The 22,534-nt window shown below is 40.4% G+C and overlaps 1 protein-coding gene and 1 pseudogene across 5 annotated transcripts in view; one reads left to right on the forward strand and one right to left on the reverse strand.

The window, feature by feature from the left end:
* FAM168A (family with sequence similarity 168 member A) overlaps positions 1-22,534 on the forward strand; it is a 189,763-nt gene that overhangs the window by 122,713 nt on the left and 44,516 nt on the right. For all 5 annotated transcript variants that reach the window (XM_074335805.2, XM_019744364.3, XM_019744365.3 and 2 more), the window contains one exon: positions 14,602-14,689. In XM_074335805.2, the coding sequence (XP_074191906.1) occupies positions 14,620-14,689 (70 nt within the window). In that variant the 5' untranslated portion in view covers positions 14,602-14,619. The remainder of the gene's footprint in view (positions 1-14,601; positions 14,690-22,534) is intronic.
* Positions 5,855-6,540, reverse strand: LOC141572440 (10 kDa heat shock protein, mitochondrial pseudogene; annotated as a pseudogene).

Here is a 22,534-nt window from a genome sequence, read left to right on the forward strand (position 1 = left end):
AACAGGCTTCAGGAGAAACAGATTTCAGGGGAGAAGTGAGTGAATATAAAAATATAGTTGGTATTTAGAGTCTTGAGATTGGGGGCAATGACCTTGGGAGTGCACGGAGATAGAAAAGAGAAGAGAGGCCCAAGCTTTGAGCCTGAGTCACCCAAAGTTCAGAAATTGAGAATGAACTGCCAGAATGATGGGGGGGGGGGGAACAAAACAAAAACCTGCCGCCAAAAGTCAGTGAGTTTAGTTTCTGGAAGCCAAGTGAAGAAAGTGTTTAAAAGAGGGAAGAGTGATCAACCTGGCCACATGCTGCTGACATGTCAAGGAAAATGAGAGCTGAAAATTGACGACTAGTTTTAACGTGTGGTGAGGATGTTTCCCCATGAAATAATGATAAAGCCACCATTTGTTAAGTATGTGTGCGTGCTCTGGCAAAACACATTGTCTCATTTAAAATTCCCACCAATGTAAGTAGTAGTTACCTCTCGTATTTCCATTATAAGAAGAGGAAACTAAAATTAAGCTACCCAAGGCCTCACAACTGCTGTGACTTAAAATCTATGTCCTTAACAATTACACAAAGTTGCTAGATAGCACTTTGCACATGTTTCTCCAGGAAAGGCAATGACTGTGCGATAAAACTTGCTGCTGAGAATTTCCAATCTAGTGAGCTTCTGGGTTTGCTTCAGAGAACTAACATATTCTGTTAGGACACTTTGACTCAATCAGTTTTTCAACAAGTACATACATTTCTTTATATCCCCTTCGTATCCTATGTCTCATGACAGATGGATTTAAAATGCATTGTCATACAGCTAATTTGTTCATTTGCCTGTCTTTCCATATAATTGTTCATCCATCCATACAGAGAGTGGTATGAAGGTGATAGATAGAGCAGAACGCTTCCAGTCTGAAGTCGGGAGACCTGGATGTTGTTCAGAGCCTTATGACCCCGACTTGTCATGTATTTCTAGGGCAGTCCCTTTCCTTCTCTGTGCCTCGGTTTTCTCTTCTAAACAAAAATAAAGAAAGCTGTTGGATGCCATGACCAGACCTCTTCCAATGATCTCTCTGCAAATAGATGTGATAGGTAATATGACAGTTGTACTTTTGAAAAGGAGCACCAGTATTTTTATTATATATTGTATCACAGGTCTTAACTAAGAAGATAAAATCTTATAAAATCAGCTTATACATGTGCATTGCAAATCTAGCCTCTTGTAAGTAACCATTAAAGAAGGGCTGTGAGGATTGCTGATTTATAGTCTTTCTAGAAATGCCTGATCACTGTTTCTTGTAGCTTGGGATGTTACAGCAAGTCTGCCTGCAGCAATCCATTTCCAGCAAACTATAACCTTTCTTCAGAGATGTGTGATAATTGCAGGTCATTGTATTGTGCAGTTGTGAAACTGTGGCAAGCAGCCAATTGATTCAGCAAATATTTTCCAAGCACATACCATGTACCTTTGTGCTTGGTGTTAGGAATGAAAGTGATCAAGACAAATCTCTGCCTTCACGGGCTTTACAGCTGGGAGTATGACACATTTATATTAATAGTATGATACATGCTATAGGAGCTTCCCAGTAAAGGTAGTATTTAATTGAGCCCTGAAAAGAAGAGAGGAATTATCCAGACTAAGAGGGAAAATTAGGGAGAATGCCCAAATGATGGAGAAAGGTGATATTTCAGGCAAAGAGAACAGCATGTGTAAAGACTCAGAAGCAAGAGAGTATGGCATGTTCAGGGGAACTCAAAGATCAAATCTGCCGGATTGTAAAGTGTGAAGGCTGGAAAATGCTACTTTGAAATTACAGCCATTTTAGGTATCACATCTGGATTGTGAAACAGCATGATGTCATGGAAAAGACACTGGACTTGGGACACTGGGCACAGGACTTAGGTTTTAGTCCCTGGCTTTCCACTAACCATCCATGGGATCTTGAACAAATTGTATAACTTCGCTGATTCTGTTTCTGTATCTGAAAAATAGTAATCAACTCTTGCACCATCCTTATAAGCTGTGAAAGGGCTACATTATGAAAGCTTTCTGCCAAGCAAAAGTGACATCCTCTCTCTGTTTCATTTTGTTCTAATATAGCACTTTCATTATAGTCACTCTAACATGCAGCTGTTTCCCCACTAAAAGGTGAGTTATTTAAGGGCAGAGGAATGACACATAGCAAGTCCCCAAGTATTTGTGAGGTTTAATGAGTACAAATGGTCTTTGACTTATGATGGGGTTACAAACCGATAAACCCATCGTAAGTTGAAAATATCATAAGTCAAAGATGCATTGAATACACCTAACCTACCGACCATCATAGCTTACTTCACCTAGCCAGTTTCTACTGAATGCGTGTTGCTTTCACACCATTGTAAAGTTGGAAAATTGTAAGTCAAGCCATCATGAGTAGGGGACCATCCGTAATTGGATTCTATATTAAGAGAGATTCCTTCTGAAATTGGTTTGCCCTTAAAAATAAAATAAATAAATAAAAAACCTTGAAGAAATTTTGTATTTTCAAGCATTTGGCTTGAGAGACGATTTTGTTGTGATTTTGAACAACAAAAAGCCATTTTATTAAATCTATTTCAATAGTGGTTGGAATGTGACATTTTGCAGATGAGCATCTCACTTACAGGCAGACTTTTGCGTGAAAAGATTTCTGTTAACTATGGAAGCCTTTTTGATATTGAGATCCTGTTGGACGATTCCTAGAAATCAAAGTTCTCTTCCATTTCTCTTTACATTGAAACATTTTCTGAGATGAAATGACATATACAGAACTGTAAAATTCAGAGATCTAATGTACAGTCTGATTACATTTGGCAGACAGATAAAGAAGCAGATATCTACTATAAAAACTGGGCTTCCTTGCATATCAGACTAATAGAATTAAGGGTGAAAAAAAACACGGAAACTGAGTTTTTAAAAATTTGTTTGGTAAGAAGTTAATATCCTACTAAGCTGCTGAATTCCAATAAAAGCTTTCTTTTTATTTACCCATTAATTCATTCATTCAATTAGTCAACAAATGTTTACTGAGCACTTTTCTTTATACCGGGCACTTTTTTAGAAATTCAGTAGTGAATACAAGATATTAAAAGATATGGTCCCTTCACCTCATGGTGCTTAAAATGTAGCAGGAAGAAAAGAATTGGTGGCCAAGACGTGGAAACAACCAAAGTATCCTTCGATAGATGATTGGATAAAGATGTGGTATATACGAGTATACACAATGGAATACTACTCTGCCATAAGAAAAGATGAAATACTGCCATTTGCAACTATGTGGATAGATCTTGAGATTATTATGCTAAGTGAAATAAGTCAGACAGAAAAAGTCGAGAACCATATAATTTCCCTCCTGTGGGATATAAAACTGAAGGCAACAAAGGAACAAGACAGGCAAATAAAGAAACAAAAACTCATAGACACAGACAACCATTTAGTGGTTACCAGAGGGAAAGCGGGGAGGGAGGATGGTAGAAGAGGATAAAGGGGGTCAAATACATGGTGATGGAAGGAGAACTCGCTCTGGGTGGTGAACACATAATGCAATATATAGATGATGTATTATAGAATTGTACACTTGAAACCTATGTAGTTTTGTTGACCATTGTCACCCCAATAAATTTTAATTTAAAAAATTTTAAAAAAGGAAAATAATTGGGCACGCAAATTATAGCTGCAACGAGTATTTATAACACGTTCAGAGAGCTCTGGGATCGTGGAATGGCCTGTAGCAATGCCGCATCTGGCCTCTGAGATCCTTCAGTAAGAGCTGAGTAGAAATAATTCAGAAATGGGGACAGGACGATAATATCACCGCCATGTGTTCCCTCAGACGTGTGCTCTAGCCTTTCAGACTACTCGGTATTCTCTGAGGGAGCCTTGTGCAATTTCATGCACGGCCTGTCCCTCCCCTGCTGCCTCTGTAGAATTCCATCCCATGAGGGAATTGAACCAGGGAGTTGTTGAGAGCGCACACTCTAACCAACTGAGCCGTCCGGCTGCCCCTCCGAAAGCTCATCCTTCAAAACATAGATCAAATGACACGTTCTTTTGAGATCTTCTATCTCTCTCCCCCTCCCAATTAAAGAGGATTAGGTTCAGCTACATATAACAGAAATCTAAAATAACAGTGGTTTAAAAATATAAGGTTTTATTTTCTCATGTAAAAGTACAGAGATAGGTAGCCCAGGGCTAAAATGGTTGCTTCATCAAGGACACAGGCGCCTTCTGCCATCCTCGGTTTGAGACTTCCGTTGTCAAGGTCACTTCATGGAAAAGAAGGCTGCTGAGCTCCAAGCATTATGTCCTAATTCTAGATAGCAAGAAAGAGTAAGGGAAGAAGGAAGGGCACCACCCCCAGCTCACACTGTTCTCTCTAAGCAGCCTTTAAGTAGAATTCCTATACCATATTTCAGTTAAATCCACGGAGCAAAACTCATCACAGCCACATCTACCAAGAGTTTGGGAAATCACATCCTTTAACTGAGCATACTGCCGCCTAGTGGCAATCAGAGCATGCTCCCCTTCTCTTTGCCCTTTCGTCTTTTCTTTCAATTCCAGCAGTCAGTGTAATAACAGTACTGTATCGCTGTTAATTCTTAGTTTCCATGTCTGTCTCCATCATAGGAATACCCCAGGGACAGAAATGTGTTCTGTTATCTCTGAATTTGTGACACTTGACAGAGCCTGGCACAAGAGGTTTCAGTTCTTGTGTACAAATGAGGGTGTCAAACGACTTAATTCCTTTTAGCTTATAAAAAAATCTGTAACTTTTCTTGAATCACAAATTTGTATTTTTAACAGCTTTATTGACTTATAATTTACATATGATAAAATTTGCCCATTTTAAGTACACCATTCAGTGCTTGTTAGTAAATATATGGAGTTGTGCAACAGTCACCCAAATCCAGTTTCAACCATTTTTATCACCCCAAAGAGATCTCTTGCTCCCGTCTATCAATACCCATTCCTACTCCAAGTTCCAGGTGACCAAGTATCTACTGTCTGCCTTTTCTGAACATTTCATATAAATGGAATCACACACTGTGGTCTTTTGCTTTAGCTTCTTTCACTTAGCATAATTTTTGAGGTTAATTCATATTGTGACATGTATCAGTGGTTTGTTCTTTTATATCGCGGATGTTGATACTTTTATTAAATCTTAAAAGTTATTTTCTTTGGGGTGTCTTTTGCAACTAAATATGTATTTTAATTTATTACAAATTATGTATTAGAATCTACTTCACATACAAACAATCTACTTCAGATACAAACTAACTTTCAGTAGGCTGTAGAAACTTTGTTCAGTGTAGTTCCATTCTCCCTCTGCTTTACTTTGGGCTCTTGTTTTTATATAAATTCAGTCTTTATCCATTATATACCAAACAATACATTTTTAAAGTTATTGCTTTATACCTGTCTATTAAGTCTTATTAAGAGAAAAAAATAGGAAAATATTTACGTTGTCTTTTATATTGACCTCCATAATCACTTTTACTGGTGCTCTTTATTTTTTCATGTGAATTTGAATTACTCTCTATTACTGTTTTCTTTTCTTTCAGCCAGACGGCTTTAATATTTTTTGAAAGCCAAGTTGCTTGCAATGAATTATCTCAGTTATATGTGGGAATGTCTTTGTTTTTGCCTTTAATTTTAAATGATAGTTTTGCGGGGGTTAGAAATTTTGGTTGACACCTTTTTTTCCCTTTAGTATGTTTTATATGTCATTCCACTGCCTCTGGCCTCCGTTATTTCTTTCTTTTTTTTTTTTTTTTTGTAGATTTTTATTTGGAAATGTTTGTATCAGTACAGTGGAACTAAATTTTAAGAGACACTAGATGTCATTACTTTGGATATCATTAGTTTATTACAAAAGAGACATGGAAATTATTTACATGATGAGATTTCAGAACTTCAGTGGAATGGGCAGCTTCACGTGATGCCATGTCAGTAGTGATTTATTTCAGTCTACATATTTTCCAAGACTGTCACCATCTCTAAATAAGAAATAATCCTTGTCATCTATAACTACTTTGGTGCCTCCATACTCTGGAAGAAGAACTTTATCTCCAACTTTCACGCTAACTGGTTGAATCTCTCCACCCTTTCCTTTAGAGCCGGATCCAACAGCTACTACTGTTGCTTGAAATACTTTTTCTTGAGATTTTTCTGGAAGCATAATGCCTCCCTTGGTTACAGTTTCTGCAGCACTCCTTTCAACTAATACTCGGTCAAAGAGGGGGAGAAACTTTCTAAATGCTTGTCCTGCCATGGCTCCGGCAGCAGCAGTTCGTACTCTGCTCTCGCGCCACGGCCGCAAGGAGAGACCTGCAGTCCGGTTTTCTAGACACATGAACTTTAAAAAACGCTTCCCAGCGCGCAGGCGCTGGCCTCCGTTATTTCTGATGAGAAGTTACTTGTTAATCTTACAAATTATTTTCTCATTGCTTTTGAAAATTTCTCTTTGCATTCAACAGTTTTTACTATGATGTGTATAGGTGCAGATTTTTTTGTGTTTGGTCAACTTGGAGTTCATTGTCTTATCTTGGATGTGTGGTTTAATTTTATTTTTTTTTAAAATCAAATTTGGGAAGCTTTTAGCTTCAAATATGTCTTCAATTTTTTTTTTTTCTTCCCATTTCTTTTCTTTCCCCTTTCTGGAACTCCTGTTAATTGTATGTTGGTTTGCTCACAGATCTCTGACTCTGTTTATTTTTCTTCATTTTTTTATTTTTGTCTTTACAATTACATCATCTATACTGATCTATCTTCAAGTTGATGATTCTTTCTTCTGCCAGTTCAAATTGTTGTTGAATTCCTCTTGTATGTTTTATTTCAGAATACAATTTCCATTTGGTTCTTTATAATTTCTATTTATTGATATTATTTATTTGAGTCATTGTCATCATACTTTCATTTAATTCTTTTTTATTTTTAATTTATTTTATTATTTTATTTTATTTTATTGGGGAATAGTGTGTTTCTCCAGGGCCCATCAGCTCCAAGTCGTCCTTTAATCTAGTTGTGGAGGGCACGCTCAGCTCCAAGTTCAGTCGCTGTTTTCAATCTTTAGTTGCAGGGGGCGCAGCCCACCATCCCATGAGGGAATTGAACCACCAACCTTGTTGTTGAGAGTGCACGCTCTAACCAACTGAGCCATCCGGCTGCCCCTCCGAAAGCTCAGTGGCAGCTCATTGTCTTCAATCTAGCTGTAGAAGGTGCAGCTCACTGACCCATGTGGGAATTGAACCGGCAACCCTGTTGTTCAGAGCTCATGCTCTACCCTATTTCCCCGAAAATAAGACCTAGCCAGACAATCAGCTCTAATGCATCTTTTGGAGCAAAAATTAATATTAAGACCCTGTATTGTATTATATCACATCATATCATAGCATATCATATCATATATCATATCATCATATCATACCCAGTCTAATATTAAAATGAGACCGGGTCTTATATTAATTTTTACTCCAAAAGATGCATTAGAGCTGATTATCTGGCTAGGTCTTAATTTCAGGGAAACACAGTAACCAACTGAGCCATCCAGCCGCCCCTCATTTAATTCTTTAAATATGGTTTCCTTTATTTATTTTTAACATTTACAATAGCTGATTTGAAATATTTATCTGCTAATTCTAACATCTGGGTCCCCTTCGAGACAATAGCTATAGTCTCCTCTTTTCCCCCTGCTAAATCAGTCACATTTCACTGTTTCTTTGCATGTATCATGATCTTTTTGGTTGACAATTGCGTATTGTATATAGCAACTCTTGACTCAGAGTCTTCCCCCACTGTTGGGGGCGGGGGTGTTGCTGGCTTTTTTTGTTTACTTAGTGACTTGCTTAGACTATTTTATAGTGTCTGTTTCCTTTGCAGGGTGTGACTGCTGTCATCTCTGGTCTTATTTTTTTTTAACCATGCATATTTATTTAATCATTTAACATGCAAGTAGTTTATTCTGGCTGGATCTTAATTATTGTTTTAATTTTTAAACTTGGCTTTCTAAAGGTCACTCTTGGGTCAGCATAGATAGTGGTCAGCCAATGATTGACTGAAACCCTAGGCCAGGAAATCTCCCACTCTTTGTTGCTGGCTCTGTTTGTCCTTTGGGGAACGCATTCAAACTTGAGGCAGTTTATCATTCTGTTCCTACCTTTACTTTCAGTGTGTTCAAGACCTTACATTCATATAGAGTTAGTAGATTTGGACTCTCCACAGTTTGTTCTTAGCAAGCATAGAGTCTTACAGTCAACCAGATTTTATCAAGACCCGCTATGTCTGTTTTGTTCCCCAGAACTCCCTTTTAAATTTCTGGCTTATCTGCAGGTCTCTTGCCTGCCCTGACTAGTATTATGACCTTAGGCTAGCTGCAGTAGTGGCCTTCCTGGATTGTTTACTGTTGCACCCCAGATTATCCTTTTATTGTTTTTGGCAATGACTCTGGGTAACATCCAGAGCAGATTTTCTATGCTCAGCTTTATATTAAATCAACCCACTCTGGCAGCACTCATCCTCTTGGCCTGTCTTGTCTTCATGGAATTACCCCAGGGAGTTGGAGGTTGGGGGAAAGGGGCCAGCCCCAGGCTAAAATATCACAGATTCTCACTGTTCTGAATATGATTCAGTAACTTTTCATGAATAATCATTTCTCAGTCTGATGTATGCCTTTGGTTCATCTTCAGAGGCCTGAAACGGTTGTGTTATTTTTGACAATTTATTGTTGCTTTTTGGGGAGAGGGCTTGCTAAGCAGTTTAGGTATTCCAGAAAGTCTGCCTCCTTATGTCGTTTTTGACTTCTTTATTTTTATTTAACTTTTAAAATTCCCCAGCTAGACTGTAACCTTCTTTGGGCGACACTGTCTTTATCTTTTCCCTGCAGTATTCATCCCAGTATACATTAAACCTTTGCGCTTTAATTGCTTTATCTGTCAAATGAAATTAATATTAATAAATCTCTGCATTGCTTACTTCAAAGGATCAAGTAAAATAGTGATTAAAATCGCACTGTAAACTATAAGCACTTTGCAAATGGTAAAATTCTTGGAAAAGATTTAAAGTAGTTTACAAACTACAACACAACTTTTAAACACAGCAACCTGTTGTGCATGTGATAACTTCCAAGTATTCACCCTTAATCCCTGGGCTCTTTCCCCCCCTTATCATTTCATGTTCACAGCTTTGCTGTTGATTTGAAAGAAATAAGTCAGGTATTTTTGAAGGCAGTAGCAGGCCACTTGGCAGAACAATTTGGGGATGAATGCCTGTCAGCTCCACCAAGAGGGACGTCTTGAGCCCCTCTGACTGTTTTCTTTCTCATGCACATGCCATTACCTGGCTCACTGCAGCTTGTTCTGCCCAAGGTGATCTGTCAATGGAGGCTTCTCTGGACATTTCAAGCCACGATTATCTTTCATCTGGATTATTTCAATAACATCCTAACTCATCGCCCTGCTTCTCTTTCTTTCCTGTCATCTGATCTCAGCTCAACAAAGTAATCTTAAAATGAGGTCAAGTCATGTCACTCTTCTCAAAACACTCCAGTGGCTTCCTAGCTCATTTAGAATAAAAAACATAGTCCTTATATAGGCCTACAAGGCCCTGCATGATTTGGCCCTCATTACCTATCTGATCTCACTGCCTACTGTTTTCTCTTTCATTCACAGCTAAATTGGCCTCCATGCTATATCTCAAACATGCTTTTACTTAGAGCATTTGCATTTGCTTTTTACTCTGCTTGGACAGTTTCCTCTCAGATATTTGCATGGCTTGCTCTTTCAGCCTATTCAGGTCTTTGCTTAGATGTTACTCAGTGACACTTTTCTAACCATCTTATTTAATGTTGCAGCTCCTCCCCTTGCACTCTTTCCACCCTCAGTGAATTTCTCTATAGCATTTATTGCCATCTGATATACAGTGTATTTTACTTTTAAAAATATTTTGTCTCTTCCTCCCCCCTCCCAACTAGAATGTAAGCAGGAATTTTTGTTGTTCACTGCTGTATCTTAATTCCTCTGTCAAGCATATGTGAGACAAATGGCATCTGGGAAAGAACGTCTAAGGCAGTGTTCTCAAATTTGGGTATCAGAATCTCCTTGGCAACATAAATCATAGATTCCTGAGCCCCATCCTAGATAGAGCCTAGAGGATCTTGTATACCATGTGAAGGAATTTGGGTTTTATTCCCAAGGCTTTTGAGGAGAGTAATGCCGTTATCTAAACTATATTTTAATAAAGAATATATTTAAAAAAAAGAATGTCAAGGTGAATTAGAGTGGGTTAGAATGGGGGAAAAGAGCCCTCTTGGGACTGTTGTAATAGTTCAGACAAAAAAGGATGAAACTTGAACTAGAGGGCAGTAGCAATGAGAAAGGTAGGGTTGTCAGGATTGGTGATCAACTGGGTGTGAAGAAATGGGAGGAATTGACAATGACTTCCATGTTTTTGGCTTAGGTGCTACCATAGGTGGATGGATTGTCAGTCACTCTGCGACAGGCAGTACAGGATGGGAGAATGAGCTCGAGGAAAGATAGTGAGTTTACTTTTGGACATGGTGAATTTGAATTGCTGATGGAGTTATCAGGAAGAAATGTTTCGAAAGTAGGTGTGTGTGTGTGTGTGTGTGTGTGTGTGTGTGTGTGTGTAGGTGAGTGTTGTGTTATAATTTTAAGAAAGATATGGATTTGGAAGTTAATTAGGTTTCATGTATCATGAACTAATCTAAACAACTACTAATCAACTTTCTCTGTTGATTTGCCTGTTCTGGACATGTCATATAAATGGAATCACACAACATGTGGCCTTTTGTGACTGGCTTCTTTCACTTAATATGATATTTTCAAGGTTCATCCATGTCGTAGCATGCATCAGTACTTCATTCCTTTTTATTGCCAAATATTTCATTGTATGGATGATATACTGCATTAAATTTATCCATTCATTAGTTGAACATTTCAGTTGTTTCAACCTTTTGACCATGAATAATAAATAATGCTGCTATGAATATTTGTGTGGACATTTTCATTTCTCTTTGGTATGTACCTAAAAGTGGCATTGCTAGGTCACATGGTAACTATGTTCAGCTATTTGAGGAAGTCCGACTTTTCCCAAAGTGGCTGTGTCATTTTACATTCCCACCAGCATTGTATAAGGGCTCCAATTTCTCTACATCCCTGCCAACACTTTTTATTGAGTATCTGCCCTTTTCATAATAGCCATTTTAGTGTATATGAAGTGGTATGTCATTGTGGTTTTGATTTGCATCTTTTCATGTGCTTATTCGCCATTTATATAACTTTTTTTAAGAACTGTGTATTCAGATCTTTTGCACATTTTTAAATTGGGTTATTGGCCTTTTTATTATCAAGCTGAGTTCTTTATATATTTTAAATAAAAACCTCTTCTTTTTTAAGATTTTATTGGGTAAGGGGAACAGGACTTTATTGGGGAACAGTGTGTACTTCCAGGCCTTTTTTCCAAGTCAAGTTGTTGTCCTTTCAATCTTAGTTGTGGAGGGCGCAGCTCAGTTCCAGGTTGCTAGTTGCAGGGGGTGCAGCCCACCATCCCTTGCGGGAGTCGAACCAGCAACCTTGTGGTTGAGAGGATGCGTTCCAACCAACTGAGTCAACCGGGAGCTCAGCGGCAGCTCAGCTCAAGGTGCCGTGTTCAATCTTAGTTGCAGGGGGTGGAGCCCACCATCCCTTGCGGGACTCGAGGAGTTGAACCGGCAACCTTGTGGTTGGGAGCCCACTGGCCCATGTGGGAATCGAACCAGAGTTAGGAGCACGGATCTCCAACCGCCTGAGCCACCGGGACGGCCACCAAATAAAAACCTCTTATCAGATACATGATCTGTAAAAATTTTCTCATTCTATAGGTTGTCTTTTCACTTTCTTTTTTTTTTTAAATTTCATTTTATTAAATTTATTGGGGTGACAATTGTTAGTAAAGTCTTTTCACTTTCTTAATGGTGTCCTTTGAAGCACAAAAGTTTTTAGTTTTGATGAGTCCGTTTATTTTTTTTCCCTTTGGTTATTTGTGCTCTTGTTATCATATTAAGAAACCATTGCCAAATCCAAGGTCATGAAGGTTTATGCCTCTATTTTCCTCTTTCTAAGAGTTTTGTATTTTTAAATCTTTCATTCAGGTCTTGGATCCATTTGGGGTGCTAGTCTTGACCCTGTCCCTTACTTGCTTTGTGACCTTGGACTGCCCATTTGTCTTTTTTCATCTTCACTTTTTTCATCTGTAAAGTAGAAATTGTGTGTGTATTGTGTGTGTGTGTATAAAACAACAGAAAACAGATCAGAGGTTGCCACGGGCTGGGAGTTACGGGGTGCAGAGGGTATTGACTATGAAGATGAGAGAACTTTCGGAGGCAGTGAAAATACTTTGTGTCTTAGTTGTGGTGTTTGTATAACTGTATACATTTCCAGCGCTCACAGAACTATATACCTAAAAGGGGTAGATTTTACTGTATGTAAATTATACCTCAATAAACCTGTCTTTTCAAAAAAAACCACCTTACAGCAACTCTGCAAAGAGTGTGTTCCTCTCTTTCCATTTTGAAGTTAGAAGAAACCATGGCTCAGAAAGGTTAGTGGACTCGTCTGTGGGCCCACATTTGGTACGGGGCAGTTCCAGGAGTTGAACCTACATCTGCCTAATCGTAGAGCTGGTGATCTTCCCGCTCATTTTTTAGCCGGCCCTGGGAACTGTTCACAGTGTGTGGATTCTGTTGTAAAAGGCTGACTGACGTGCCCTGGGAAGCCAGGAACCGGGTCTACCTGTGAGCAGCTCCCCTGAAGTAGCTGTCATATTCTCCAAATTTTGAACCCCTGGCATTAGTCAGGGTTGGAATTGGTGCCGTTAGAGAGTGCTGCCCAGGCCCAGTCTCCTCCTGAGGCTGTGGCCCGCATTTTGGAGCAGCAGGGGACCAGTTTCAAAACTGACGCGTTTATTTGGTTATGAAAATCAATTTCATACTTTGTCCAACCAGCAAAATAGAGTACCTTCTCAGGAGGAGAGTGATCAGATGTTTACAGGGCCAGTTGTGGTACTTAGCACTTTAAGTCTTCCTTACCCTGGTTTGTTTAGCGGAAAACGGGTTGGATAGACGAGAGAGCCGAGGCAGGGAAAGTATACAGGTAGTTTTCTGTGTTGTCACATCGTCACCATCATCATTTACATCCGCGTGTCACTTTACAGTTTGCAATGTATTTTAAGATCTGTGATCTCTCTTAATTCTCTCAGTACCCTGTCAGGAGATTAGTGCTTATATTTAGAGAGTATGTTACTTGGCTGTATTCTTGGACAACTGGCCACAAGAATATTTTTTCCTTAAGTGTGCTGCAATAATGTATCTCCTATAACTTTCATCCTCAAATTGTTCTAGTTTCAGTTTGCAACTGGTGGTAGTTTAATGTAGCCTGTCGCCCTGTGGTGGTTTGCCAGGGCTACACTGAGTACATTTCAGGAAGTGCTAGCCTCTGAAATTGACCAGCGGCATTTTCCTTCCTCCCTGTTTGACCATCTCAGCTTCCTCTCCTTAGGAACCCGTCTTTTCTCCACCTCTCATTCCAGAACCCTGGACAGACTAATTAATCGCTGAGCAATTGTCCTGTCCTCAAGCCAGCTGTTAACTGCTTGTCTTCAACCTTTATTTGACTTGTGTCCTATCCTGAGGTGCTACAGGAAAAGTTAACAACCTAAAAAATTGCCCATCTATCATGTGAGCCTAGTTAGGAGGGAATTGTTTGATTTTTATGAAGTGTAAATAATATATTTGGAGACACGTTTTCAAACACGTGTCGGCCTGTTTATCAGAGATGGTTCCCTAAGCAAGGTGGGACAAATTGGCTGGCCAGTAGAGCTTAATGACAGATTTTCTGTTCATCAGAATGAAGAACGTGCTTTATGAAGATAACAGAGCACTTGTGCAGGTGATATTTACTACACACAAAGTTCCAAGTTTATTTCTTTCCCTTGAATAAATTTTGAAAGAGGTCTTGGCTGTGTTTCCTTGTTTGCATTAAAATGATCAATGGCAATAGATACCCGTTTTTTTCAAAGCTATTGGTAGTAGCTTGTGTCTTGTGCTCTGTAGGTGCAAAGAGTGGGGGAGACACTTGCTGTGCTCGTCAGGCACCTGGGCTCCCCTGGAGAACAGAAGTGTCTGCTTTCCTGACTCCTGGACTAGCATTCTTAGAAGGGACCTCGGAGAGCCTAAACGAATTGGTTTCGCATCAGTGCAGTGAAGTCCGGAGAGGGGAAGTGACTTGGCCAGTGCCACACAGTGCACTAGCGACAGAATCGTCTGTGGGGTAGTGGAACTAGCACTGAACTGAGAGCCAAAGGCCTCAGCTGACATTAGGCAAGTTGTATCCCCTCTGTGCTTCCCAGTATCTTCATCCGTATAGCGGGAAAAGTGTCCAGCATAGGGCCAGGTACAAACAAGTGGCTTTTTGTTTAGTCCTCTTTCTCCTATACCGTGTCACTTCTGTGAGTGTAAACTGAAGACTGTAGAGAGGAAGCTGAAGTCAGGGAGAAGGAGGAATCAATAATCAAGGCTGTTCTCTGTGTTTCTCTGTAGGACCCTCAGTCTTCTGCGATGAACCCTGTTTACAGCCCCGTGCAGCCCGGGGCTCCTTATGGCAACCCCAAGAACATGGCCTACACAGGTGAGTGGCGTGGGACGGCTCTCATTTTGAGAAACGGCGGTTAAGGACATGACCTAATAACTTGCTGAATGACTTTTGTATACTGTCCTCCAAAAGCTCTGCTAAGGCTTGGGAACTTACAGAAAGTGGAGATTGAAATGACATTAAGACTAAGGTAAGGATTATTGAGTTGTCAACTAGGGGTAAGGAAGGAAGGTAAATTTATTTGTTGCGAACCACGGGCCTGCCCTGTGTGGGCACGTTGATCTTAAAGCGGTTCTCCGTGTGCCGTTGATGACCAGCATGTCACAGGTGAGAAAGCCGTAGTCACAGTAAGAGGCCACAAAACAAAAATGTAGATACTTGAACCCAGGTCTGATGATTCTGAAGGCAGATTTTTTTTTTCCTCCCCCTGAACTGCGTACCAGTTTCCTACTCCTCTGGCTTTATGTATATTGTCCGTCTGTCTGGAATGCCATTGTCCCCTGACAACTGCATCTTTAAGAATTCAGCTCTGAACTCAGACAGCACTTTTCCAGGAAGCATTCTCTCCCTTATGCGGCCTCAGGCAGGATTTTTAACCTTCCAGAGCTTCAATGTTCTCCTTGTAAAATGAGGGCAATAGCATGGCTTTATTGTATAGGCCTGCGATAAGGATTCAATGAGCTAGTGTAAGGCACTCAGCGTCTCTTATCTGGCACAAAGTCAACGCTTAATAATGGTTGTTATTATTTACAAATAAATAAAGATGGGCAGGATGCATGGTAATGGCAGTGAGTGAGAAAATGTATGTAAGTTGCTACCACAGTGCTTTACATATCACCGGCCTTCAAAAATACGATGAATTTAAATCCAAGGTGAAGGGAACGTATGACGACCCCACGGAGGTAAGGAGGTATGGTCAGAGTACAGTAGATATTGGAGATTAGCTGGAGTAAAGCGTATATAAAAAGGGCAAAGTGGGAAATGAAGCTCAGAAAGCTTCAGTAATGGTCTTGATGGCAGGGATCTGAGAACTTTGCTTGTTCTGAATTTGGTTCTATAAGAACACTACAGGGTGCTTCAGAAATTCCTCAAATATTTGATTTGATTTAAAATATATATATATTTAGAACTATTACAAAGCACGCATAAACAAAAGTTGATCAATGTGTTAACTGAAGCTTCTAAGAATGCATGTTAATTTAAAACAAAACAAAACATTGCCAACATTTGCAGCTACTTATGTTTGTGTAATAAATCAGGGTTTTCCTAATGCTCCTAAATAACATTCAGAAACATATCAGAGGTTGAGCCTGATAGGGCTATAGCTGTCATCACTAACTTTGAGTTTCTTATGTTTGTGTCGATCGGAGCAGCTTTTATTATCTTAATTTATCCTTAATAGTATTTTCTGTTTGAACTTCTATTGTATGGTTATTTCACCAACCAGGACCCATTGGGCAGAACCCCATGCCTCACTGGCTCGGGGAGCCTGTTACCGTTTCCCTTCCCAGTTCAGAGTGTTCCTTCCAGCAACCCTCTATGCTTTGGCCAGAGAGGACTGAGCTGCTTTGGCAGACAGAGCCCAGGGGAATCTTGTGGGTTTCCTGTGATCCTGGCGGCCTTCATTCCTACTGAATTGCTAAACTTGAGAAGGAAGAGGACAGTTGCATTTATCTATTGGTTTACACAAACAAGGTGAGGCAGTGTGATATGCTGGCAAGGGAACAGACCTGTCTCTGCGTGGCACATCGTAGAACTTGGTAAATGTTTTTTGATTGAATGAACAACAACCAGCTTCAAATCCCAGGTCTGTTAGATGACAGCTAGGTGACTTTGGACAAGTTGCTTAACCTCCCTAAATTTATTTTTTCTTCAGTAAACTAGGATAATATTATCTATTTCATAGGGTGGTGGTGAGAATTAAATGAGATAATTAGTGCTCTTCCAGAGGGAGAGAGGGAGGATCGTCTTTGTTTCTACAAATCACCAAGGAATAGTATCATCCTGGAACTGTTTTAACTTCTCTTAAAAATCCTACATTCTAGGACCACACAGGTAGTATAAACGCACACAACTAGAATAAATTCAGTTTTAACACAGTCCAAAGTTTCAAATTCTTAGGGAAACTTTCTTTTTGAAGCTAAGCTTCCTGTTGTCTCTCTGTACTTTTGAGTCCGTTTACTTATTTATTTTTTTACTGATAATATGATTCAACTAAGGCCTCAGCTTTATGCAGGGGAACTTGAGGCCTAGCTCATGGCCTCTCCACGGCCCAGCGCCTCATCTCCCACCCCCAGTGGCTTTAAAAAGCAAGCCCTTTGATTGCCCAGGGCAAGAAACCTTCCCGGAGCAGTTCAATTCAGCTTGCTGTGACAGTTCCTGATTTTCAGTTTCTTTTTCTTTCTTAAAATCTCAATTCTGCCTTTGTGTGTTACATAACATAACATTTGTTATCCTTTATCTACCTTTTCTAGGTGCTATGCAGTAGGCAGATTTTCAGGTTATCTTTTCCTCCACATTACTGGAAATAGAAAATCCATGTGAGATGATTTGTAAACAAGTACCAAATACAGTGCATTAGAATAAACATTTGTTGTTGTTAGTAACAGTAATGATTTTGTTAAAGAATATTAATTACCATTTGGGAAGCACATGCTAGGTACTTTATATATGAATTGTAATCTTATTAATCACAAACCCTGTAGTACTCTTCCTTTACAGTTAAAGAAACTGGTAGTTTAATTCAGGTCATATGACTTGGTCAGGTGTATAGTGTAGCTTCTAATGGATGAGGAAGGATTTGACCTTGGGTCTTTATGATTTCAAAGTGTATGTGCTTTCTGTTATAGCAAGCTGATCTGTCTTAAAATATGTGCTCCTTTCACTGCTCCCAGTGATAAGCTAGGGAAGAGGGTTGTCTTTGCAGTTTCTAGGACTAGGGAGCCCCACCTTTGAGGAGCCAGCAGCCCCTCCATGGACTCCCCCCTCCCTTGATCTGTAAGAATGGGGAAGACACTGACATGTAAGGAAACAATTATAGTCCATCAAGATAAATGCTATCTCATAGGGATGCACCACTGTTTTCCCAGAGCCTAACGTAATAAATAGTTGCACAGATTGCTGTGGAAACATGGTGGGTATACGGGAGAGGCCACAACTCTGTCAGAGGCTGGTGTCAGGAAAGACTTCTGAGAAGCCACGCCTGGAACGGGGTCTCGAAGCATGAGATGGATGGAGTTCTCAGTTCCAGGTCCAGGTCGGTCCTAACGACTACAAGACACTAGACAAAGCCTGCCCGTCTCTGTCTCTTTCTCTCTTTTTAAATTCTCATAAAGAGTTTATTTGAGCCAAATGGACGACATTTATGGGGAGCAAGATCTCAAATGCCCCTTCCTGCCTTTCTCTTTTGCCTTCACTTTCCCATCCAGGCTATAAGGGGCTTACCTGAGTTGTTTAAGTTTCCCTTCCAGCTCTTAACCTTCCGAGCATTAATCTATACATTTCTGTTAGCTCTCTCTCTTTGTAAAACAACTGGCTACCTCATTCCCTTAATCTATTTCTTTTGCCCCTTCTTGAATACAATTTTCTGTACCCCTTCTTGGATACCCTGGCATTAATGAAGGGTTCAGAAACACGGAAGATGAAGTGAGCCCAGTACCCTGCTCAGACCCTGTCCTACTGCGTCAGGATCTTCTGTCAGTCCAGGGCTTCTTGCCCCAGAGCTCCTGACATTCTTGAGCAAGACCAACAGGAAACCACGAAAGCCTTTCCACAAGTATTCTCCTGTGAAAGGTCAGGTACAGCCATAGCCTCCACCAGTGAGTGAGTTCCCATTTCTTGCTAAATACACTGATGCAATTTAATTTCGTTTTCTATGTAGTTACTTATGATTCTTTCTTAGTCAAAGAAGATATATAATTTGGTGGTTCTGAGTACAGCTGAAAATTGGTGGAATGTTGACAAAAGATTTGAAGCGCTTTTGGCTATGTTGCAAAGATTCTCACTGGAATGATTTCTGTTGCTTAATGTAGTGGGGAACCCCCTTCCCCATAGAAGTCAGAAGACCTGAGTTTGATTCCTGGCTCTGCCTCTGACTGAAAACTTGAACAAGTCACTTTACTTCCAAGGGCCTTAGTTTTCTCCTCTATAAAGTAGGAAAAATAACTCCTACCCTACCTATCACTTGTTTATGAGACTTTAAGGAGATAATTGATCTCGAAGAGCTTTTTAAATAAGATAAAACTAGTCAAGAGTGGAGCTGGGTCTGAGGGTGGACTGACTGTTTTTTTCCTGAAGGTTAACTGCTCAGCCAGCCAGCTGAGGCCCCAAGGGAGGCTAGCAGGTCGATGAAATTAGCGACTTGACTAATGCCAAAACATTCTTTTTTGTGTGTTTTGAAGACACCTCTCTGGCATTTGGGGGCAGAATTAGCCTGCTTTCTAGAGTCTACTTCCCAAATAATCACAGGGTTTGAGAGCAGAAATTGAAGAAGTCTAGAGCCTGGAAAGAAAAAGAACGCCTGAGTAGAGCGGGCACTCTCTTAAGCTCCGTATACTGCACAGTAAGTTTGTTTCTCCTGTGGGTGGGTTAATCACATCTATTGCTCACTAACAATAGTGGTTGCTATTTGTTGAGCACGTATTATCAGCCAAGCACAATGTGTTGGAAACTTTCCCACCCAAGTATATCTGACATCAGAGGACAACAAGTTCATTCCTGGATCGATGGGGAAATAGCCCAGAGCAGGTATTCTAAGATTAAAATTTATTTGAAGTTTATGTGTTATCTTCAAAACTCATATGAATTTTACCTTAAGTCACCATTATATAGTCATAGTTGTTTTCTGTAAAACAAATACTTTGAATTATTTACCATCTGGTAAATATTAACATCCCAGGAAGGATACCATATTTAATTCAGTGTTTTCATATACCTGTATTGTTGAGCACCCCCAGGTTTCCTGTACCCAGTTTGAGAACTTAATCCTTATTATACAAGTGTGCTAGTAGATATAGACGCAAGTCCAGAAAGATGGAGAGACTTGTCCCTGTCACAGAGCCAGAAAGAGGCAGAGCCAGAATCTAGTCTAACCACTGAGCTAGCATGTGGTTTGTGTTTGCTGCCTGATCATTGCTTATATTTCTGTACCTCTCATTGCTCTCGCAGGCACTCAGCGCTTAACAAGTGCCCAACACGACGTAAACTTGCAGTGAATATTGATTGGCCGAATGAATAAGTGACTAAATGATTAAGCCCATAATACTGAAGCCTTTTCAGAGTCCCTAAGTCTCTGGCAAATTGACTTCAGAGCTGGGATAAATGTCTTTGTTCGCTACAGCAGTGATTCACAGTTGCTGTAAGCCTGTGCTTCCACACAGAAAATAATGATATTTGTAGAGAACTCTGAATCAACAGACGAGGCAGCCCAGGAGCTCCCGTGCCCTGCTTCCTTCCCAGACTCCCGAGAGCTTAAGGAATCAGTATCTCAATTCACCTGTAACACGCTGACAGCTCCTAAGCTGCCGTGAAATGTACTAATATCTCAGAATTACCTGGTTTTGTTTGTCTCCCCCTCGCCCAGGACGCCCCTCACACTCTCCCTTCCCCATCCTACCCATTCACCCCTTATCATTACTGTCGTGAGCATAGATGTGTTGTGGACAAAGCTTGAGAATCATTGTTTTAAAGTTTTGGGGGTATTTTTAGTAGCAGTTAAGGTGGTAAATAGTCTGTGCACACTTAGGGATAGTGGTGAACCTCCACTGCTGACTCGTCCTTTCTTCCCGAGGCCGGGCAAGAAAGAATTTCTTCCTCGGAGAATTCCTCTTCTGAAAATGCACAGGCATTGCCCAGTGTCCTGAAGCATTTGGAAAGAGAAACCTGTAGAAATCTGTCACTATTGGCTTTTAGGGATTTGTGTGTATTGGTGGGGAGGGCTGGGGAAGGTATTGTTGTTGTTGTTTTATTTATTTATTTTTTTAAAAAGCTCTAAGCAAGATGAATAGCATGACATTGTGAATGTCTTCTTAGGGTTGGATAGGTGTTTCAGGTATCTGAAGGTGTCCAGTTGTGGCTTTTCAAAGTCTCAGTGACTGATTGATTTATACCTTAAAGCGGTGGCTTCTAAGTCTAGTGCCCAGGCCTAGGAATTGTTAGAAATGCAAATTCTTGAGCCCTACCCCAGAACTATGAATCAGAAATTCTGGAGGAGGTTCCCAGCAATCTGTTTTTACATGCTGCCTTAAGTGATTCTGATATTCATATCTGCCATTTAGAAAATGTTCAGTAAATAGGCTTTTTCTTCTCCCCCAAATCGATGATCTTGTCTAGGAATCTTGCCATTGTGAATGTCATAATTCCCGTGGAAAATACCCTTGAGTCTCAAACAGCTTTAGAAACAGATCATGTGTCCACTATGACACATGTGTCCCCTATGACAGGAGTGGCTGGCCCCTTCTCAGATGGGGTGGCCTGTGGGCAGGCAACTTAAACCCAGGACCCAGGAATAGACGCTACAGTTTTCAAGAAGATGGCCAACAATCCTGTCTTTTTCCTTGCACATCTTAGGAAGACTAAACAATTAGCCCCAAAAACCGGCTTTAGAAGACTCATGTTGGGTGAGGTCAAAGTGTGATGACTTGAAAATTGCTCAGCTGGTGGGGGAGGTACTTCAATTTAAGTGTCTACATCAAATTTTTGCTATTACTGTTCTCAGGAGGAAAAGAGGCAGAACAATCAGTAGTTTTTGGTCTTGTTTAAACTACAAAACCATACTTCTTGTTACCTCCAAAGGTCTCTGGCTGCCAGAGAGAAGTTTGGGCCTTCACTATCACCACAGGTGCTGTCACACTTGTAAGTTGATGCTGAGTTCCTTGAACTCTGTCATGTTACACCTGCATGGCCGGAGACCTGGAGTCTTTGTGGTACCGTCATGTGGGTAGGAGCGAGCAGCCAGGACCTGACTGCAGACCTTCCCTCCCTGTCCTTCCTTAGGGTAGACCCTGAGCTGGGAGAACTGAATTCAGAGATGCGGAGAAGAGGGCTGGGTACAGTATCCAAAAGGGTGACCTGTCCCGAGCAGCTCTGGTGGGATTTAGGTTACTGATAGGCCTGAGTTTCCAGAGGAGCTTGGAGCCTCGAGGAGGAAAGTGGAATAATTTATATTATTATCATTTTCATCATTTGAGTACTTGTTCTCTACCAAATACAGTGCTAAGTGTTTCTCATCCAGCCTAGTGGTTAAGACTGCCTCGTTTTGAATCTTAGCCGCATCATTTGATTATTCTGTATCACGTGTAAAATGCCTGAAGATGCTATTTGAAGACTTGACTAATGGTAATTTAAACACATAGGTATATTTTTCTCACGTAAAAATTCTGGGGGGTCAGTGGCAGGTGGCACTAATTTTATTATATCAGTGATTTCAAGATCGGTGTCCTCTGACTCTTGATCTAAGGTGGCTGCTACAGGTGTTGGCATCATGTCTGTGACTGAGGCAGGAAAAGGGGTAGAAAGGACCATCAGTGATGTTTGTCATTTTACTAGGAAAGTAAAATTCCCCAAATTCCCCAGGAGACGTTTCTATATATCTCATTGGTCAGAACCGGGCTACCTGGCTACTCAGTGCTAAGGGCTAGGAAGGGCTGGACAGCAAGGAGCTTTTCCAGCCTCCGTAGTGTCGAAGGGCGGACGAGGTTGGGAATGAGCACTGGGTCAGCGCGCCATGGTCTGCCACGATGTCTTGGGCAAATAAGTTAATTCTCTAAGTGGTTTCCTCATCTATAAAATAAAAAAATATAATAGAACCTACCTCATGAAGGGATGGTGAGGATTAAATGAGATCAGTATAACGTGCTTAGCATGATACTTAATATATAATAA

This window comes from Rhinolophus sinicus, chromosome 14 (assembly GCF_057876585.1).
Source record: "Rhinolophus sinicus isolate RSI-liver-muscle chromosome 14, RSI-T2T, whole genome shotgun sequence".
Classification (NCBI taxonomy): domain Eukaryota; kingdom Metazoa; phylum Chordata; class Mammalia; order Chiroptera; family Rhinolophidae; genus Rhinolophus; species Rhinolophus sinicus.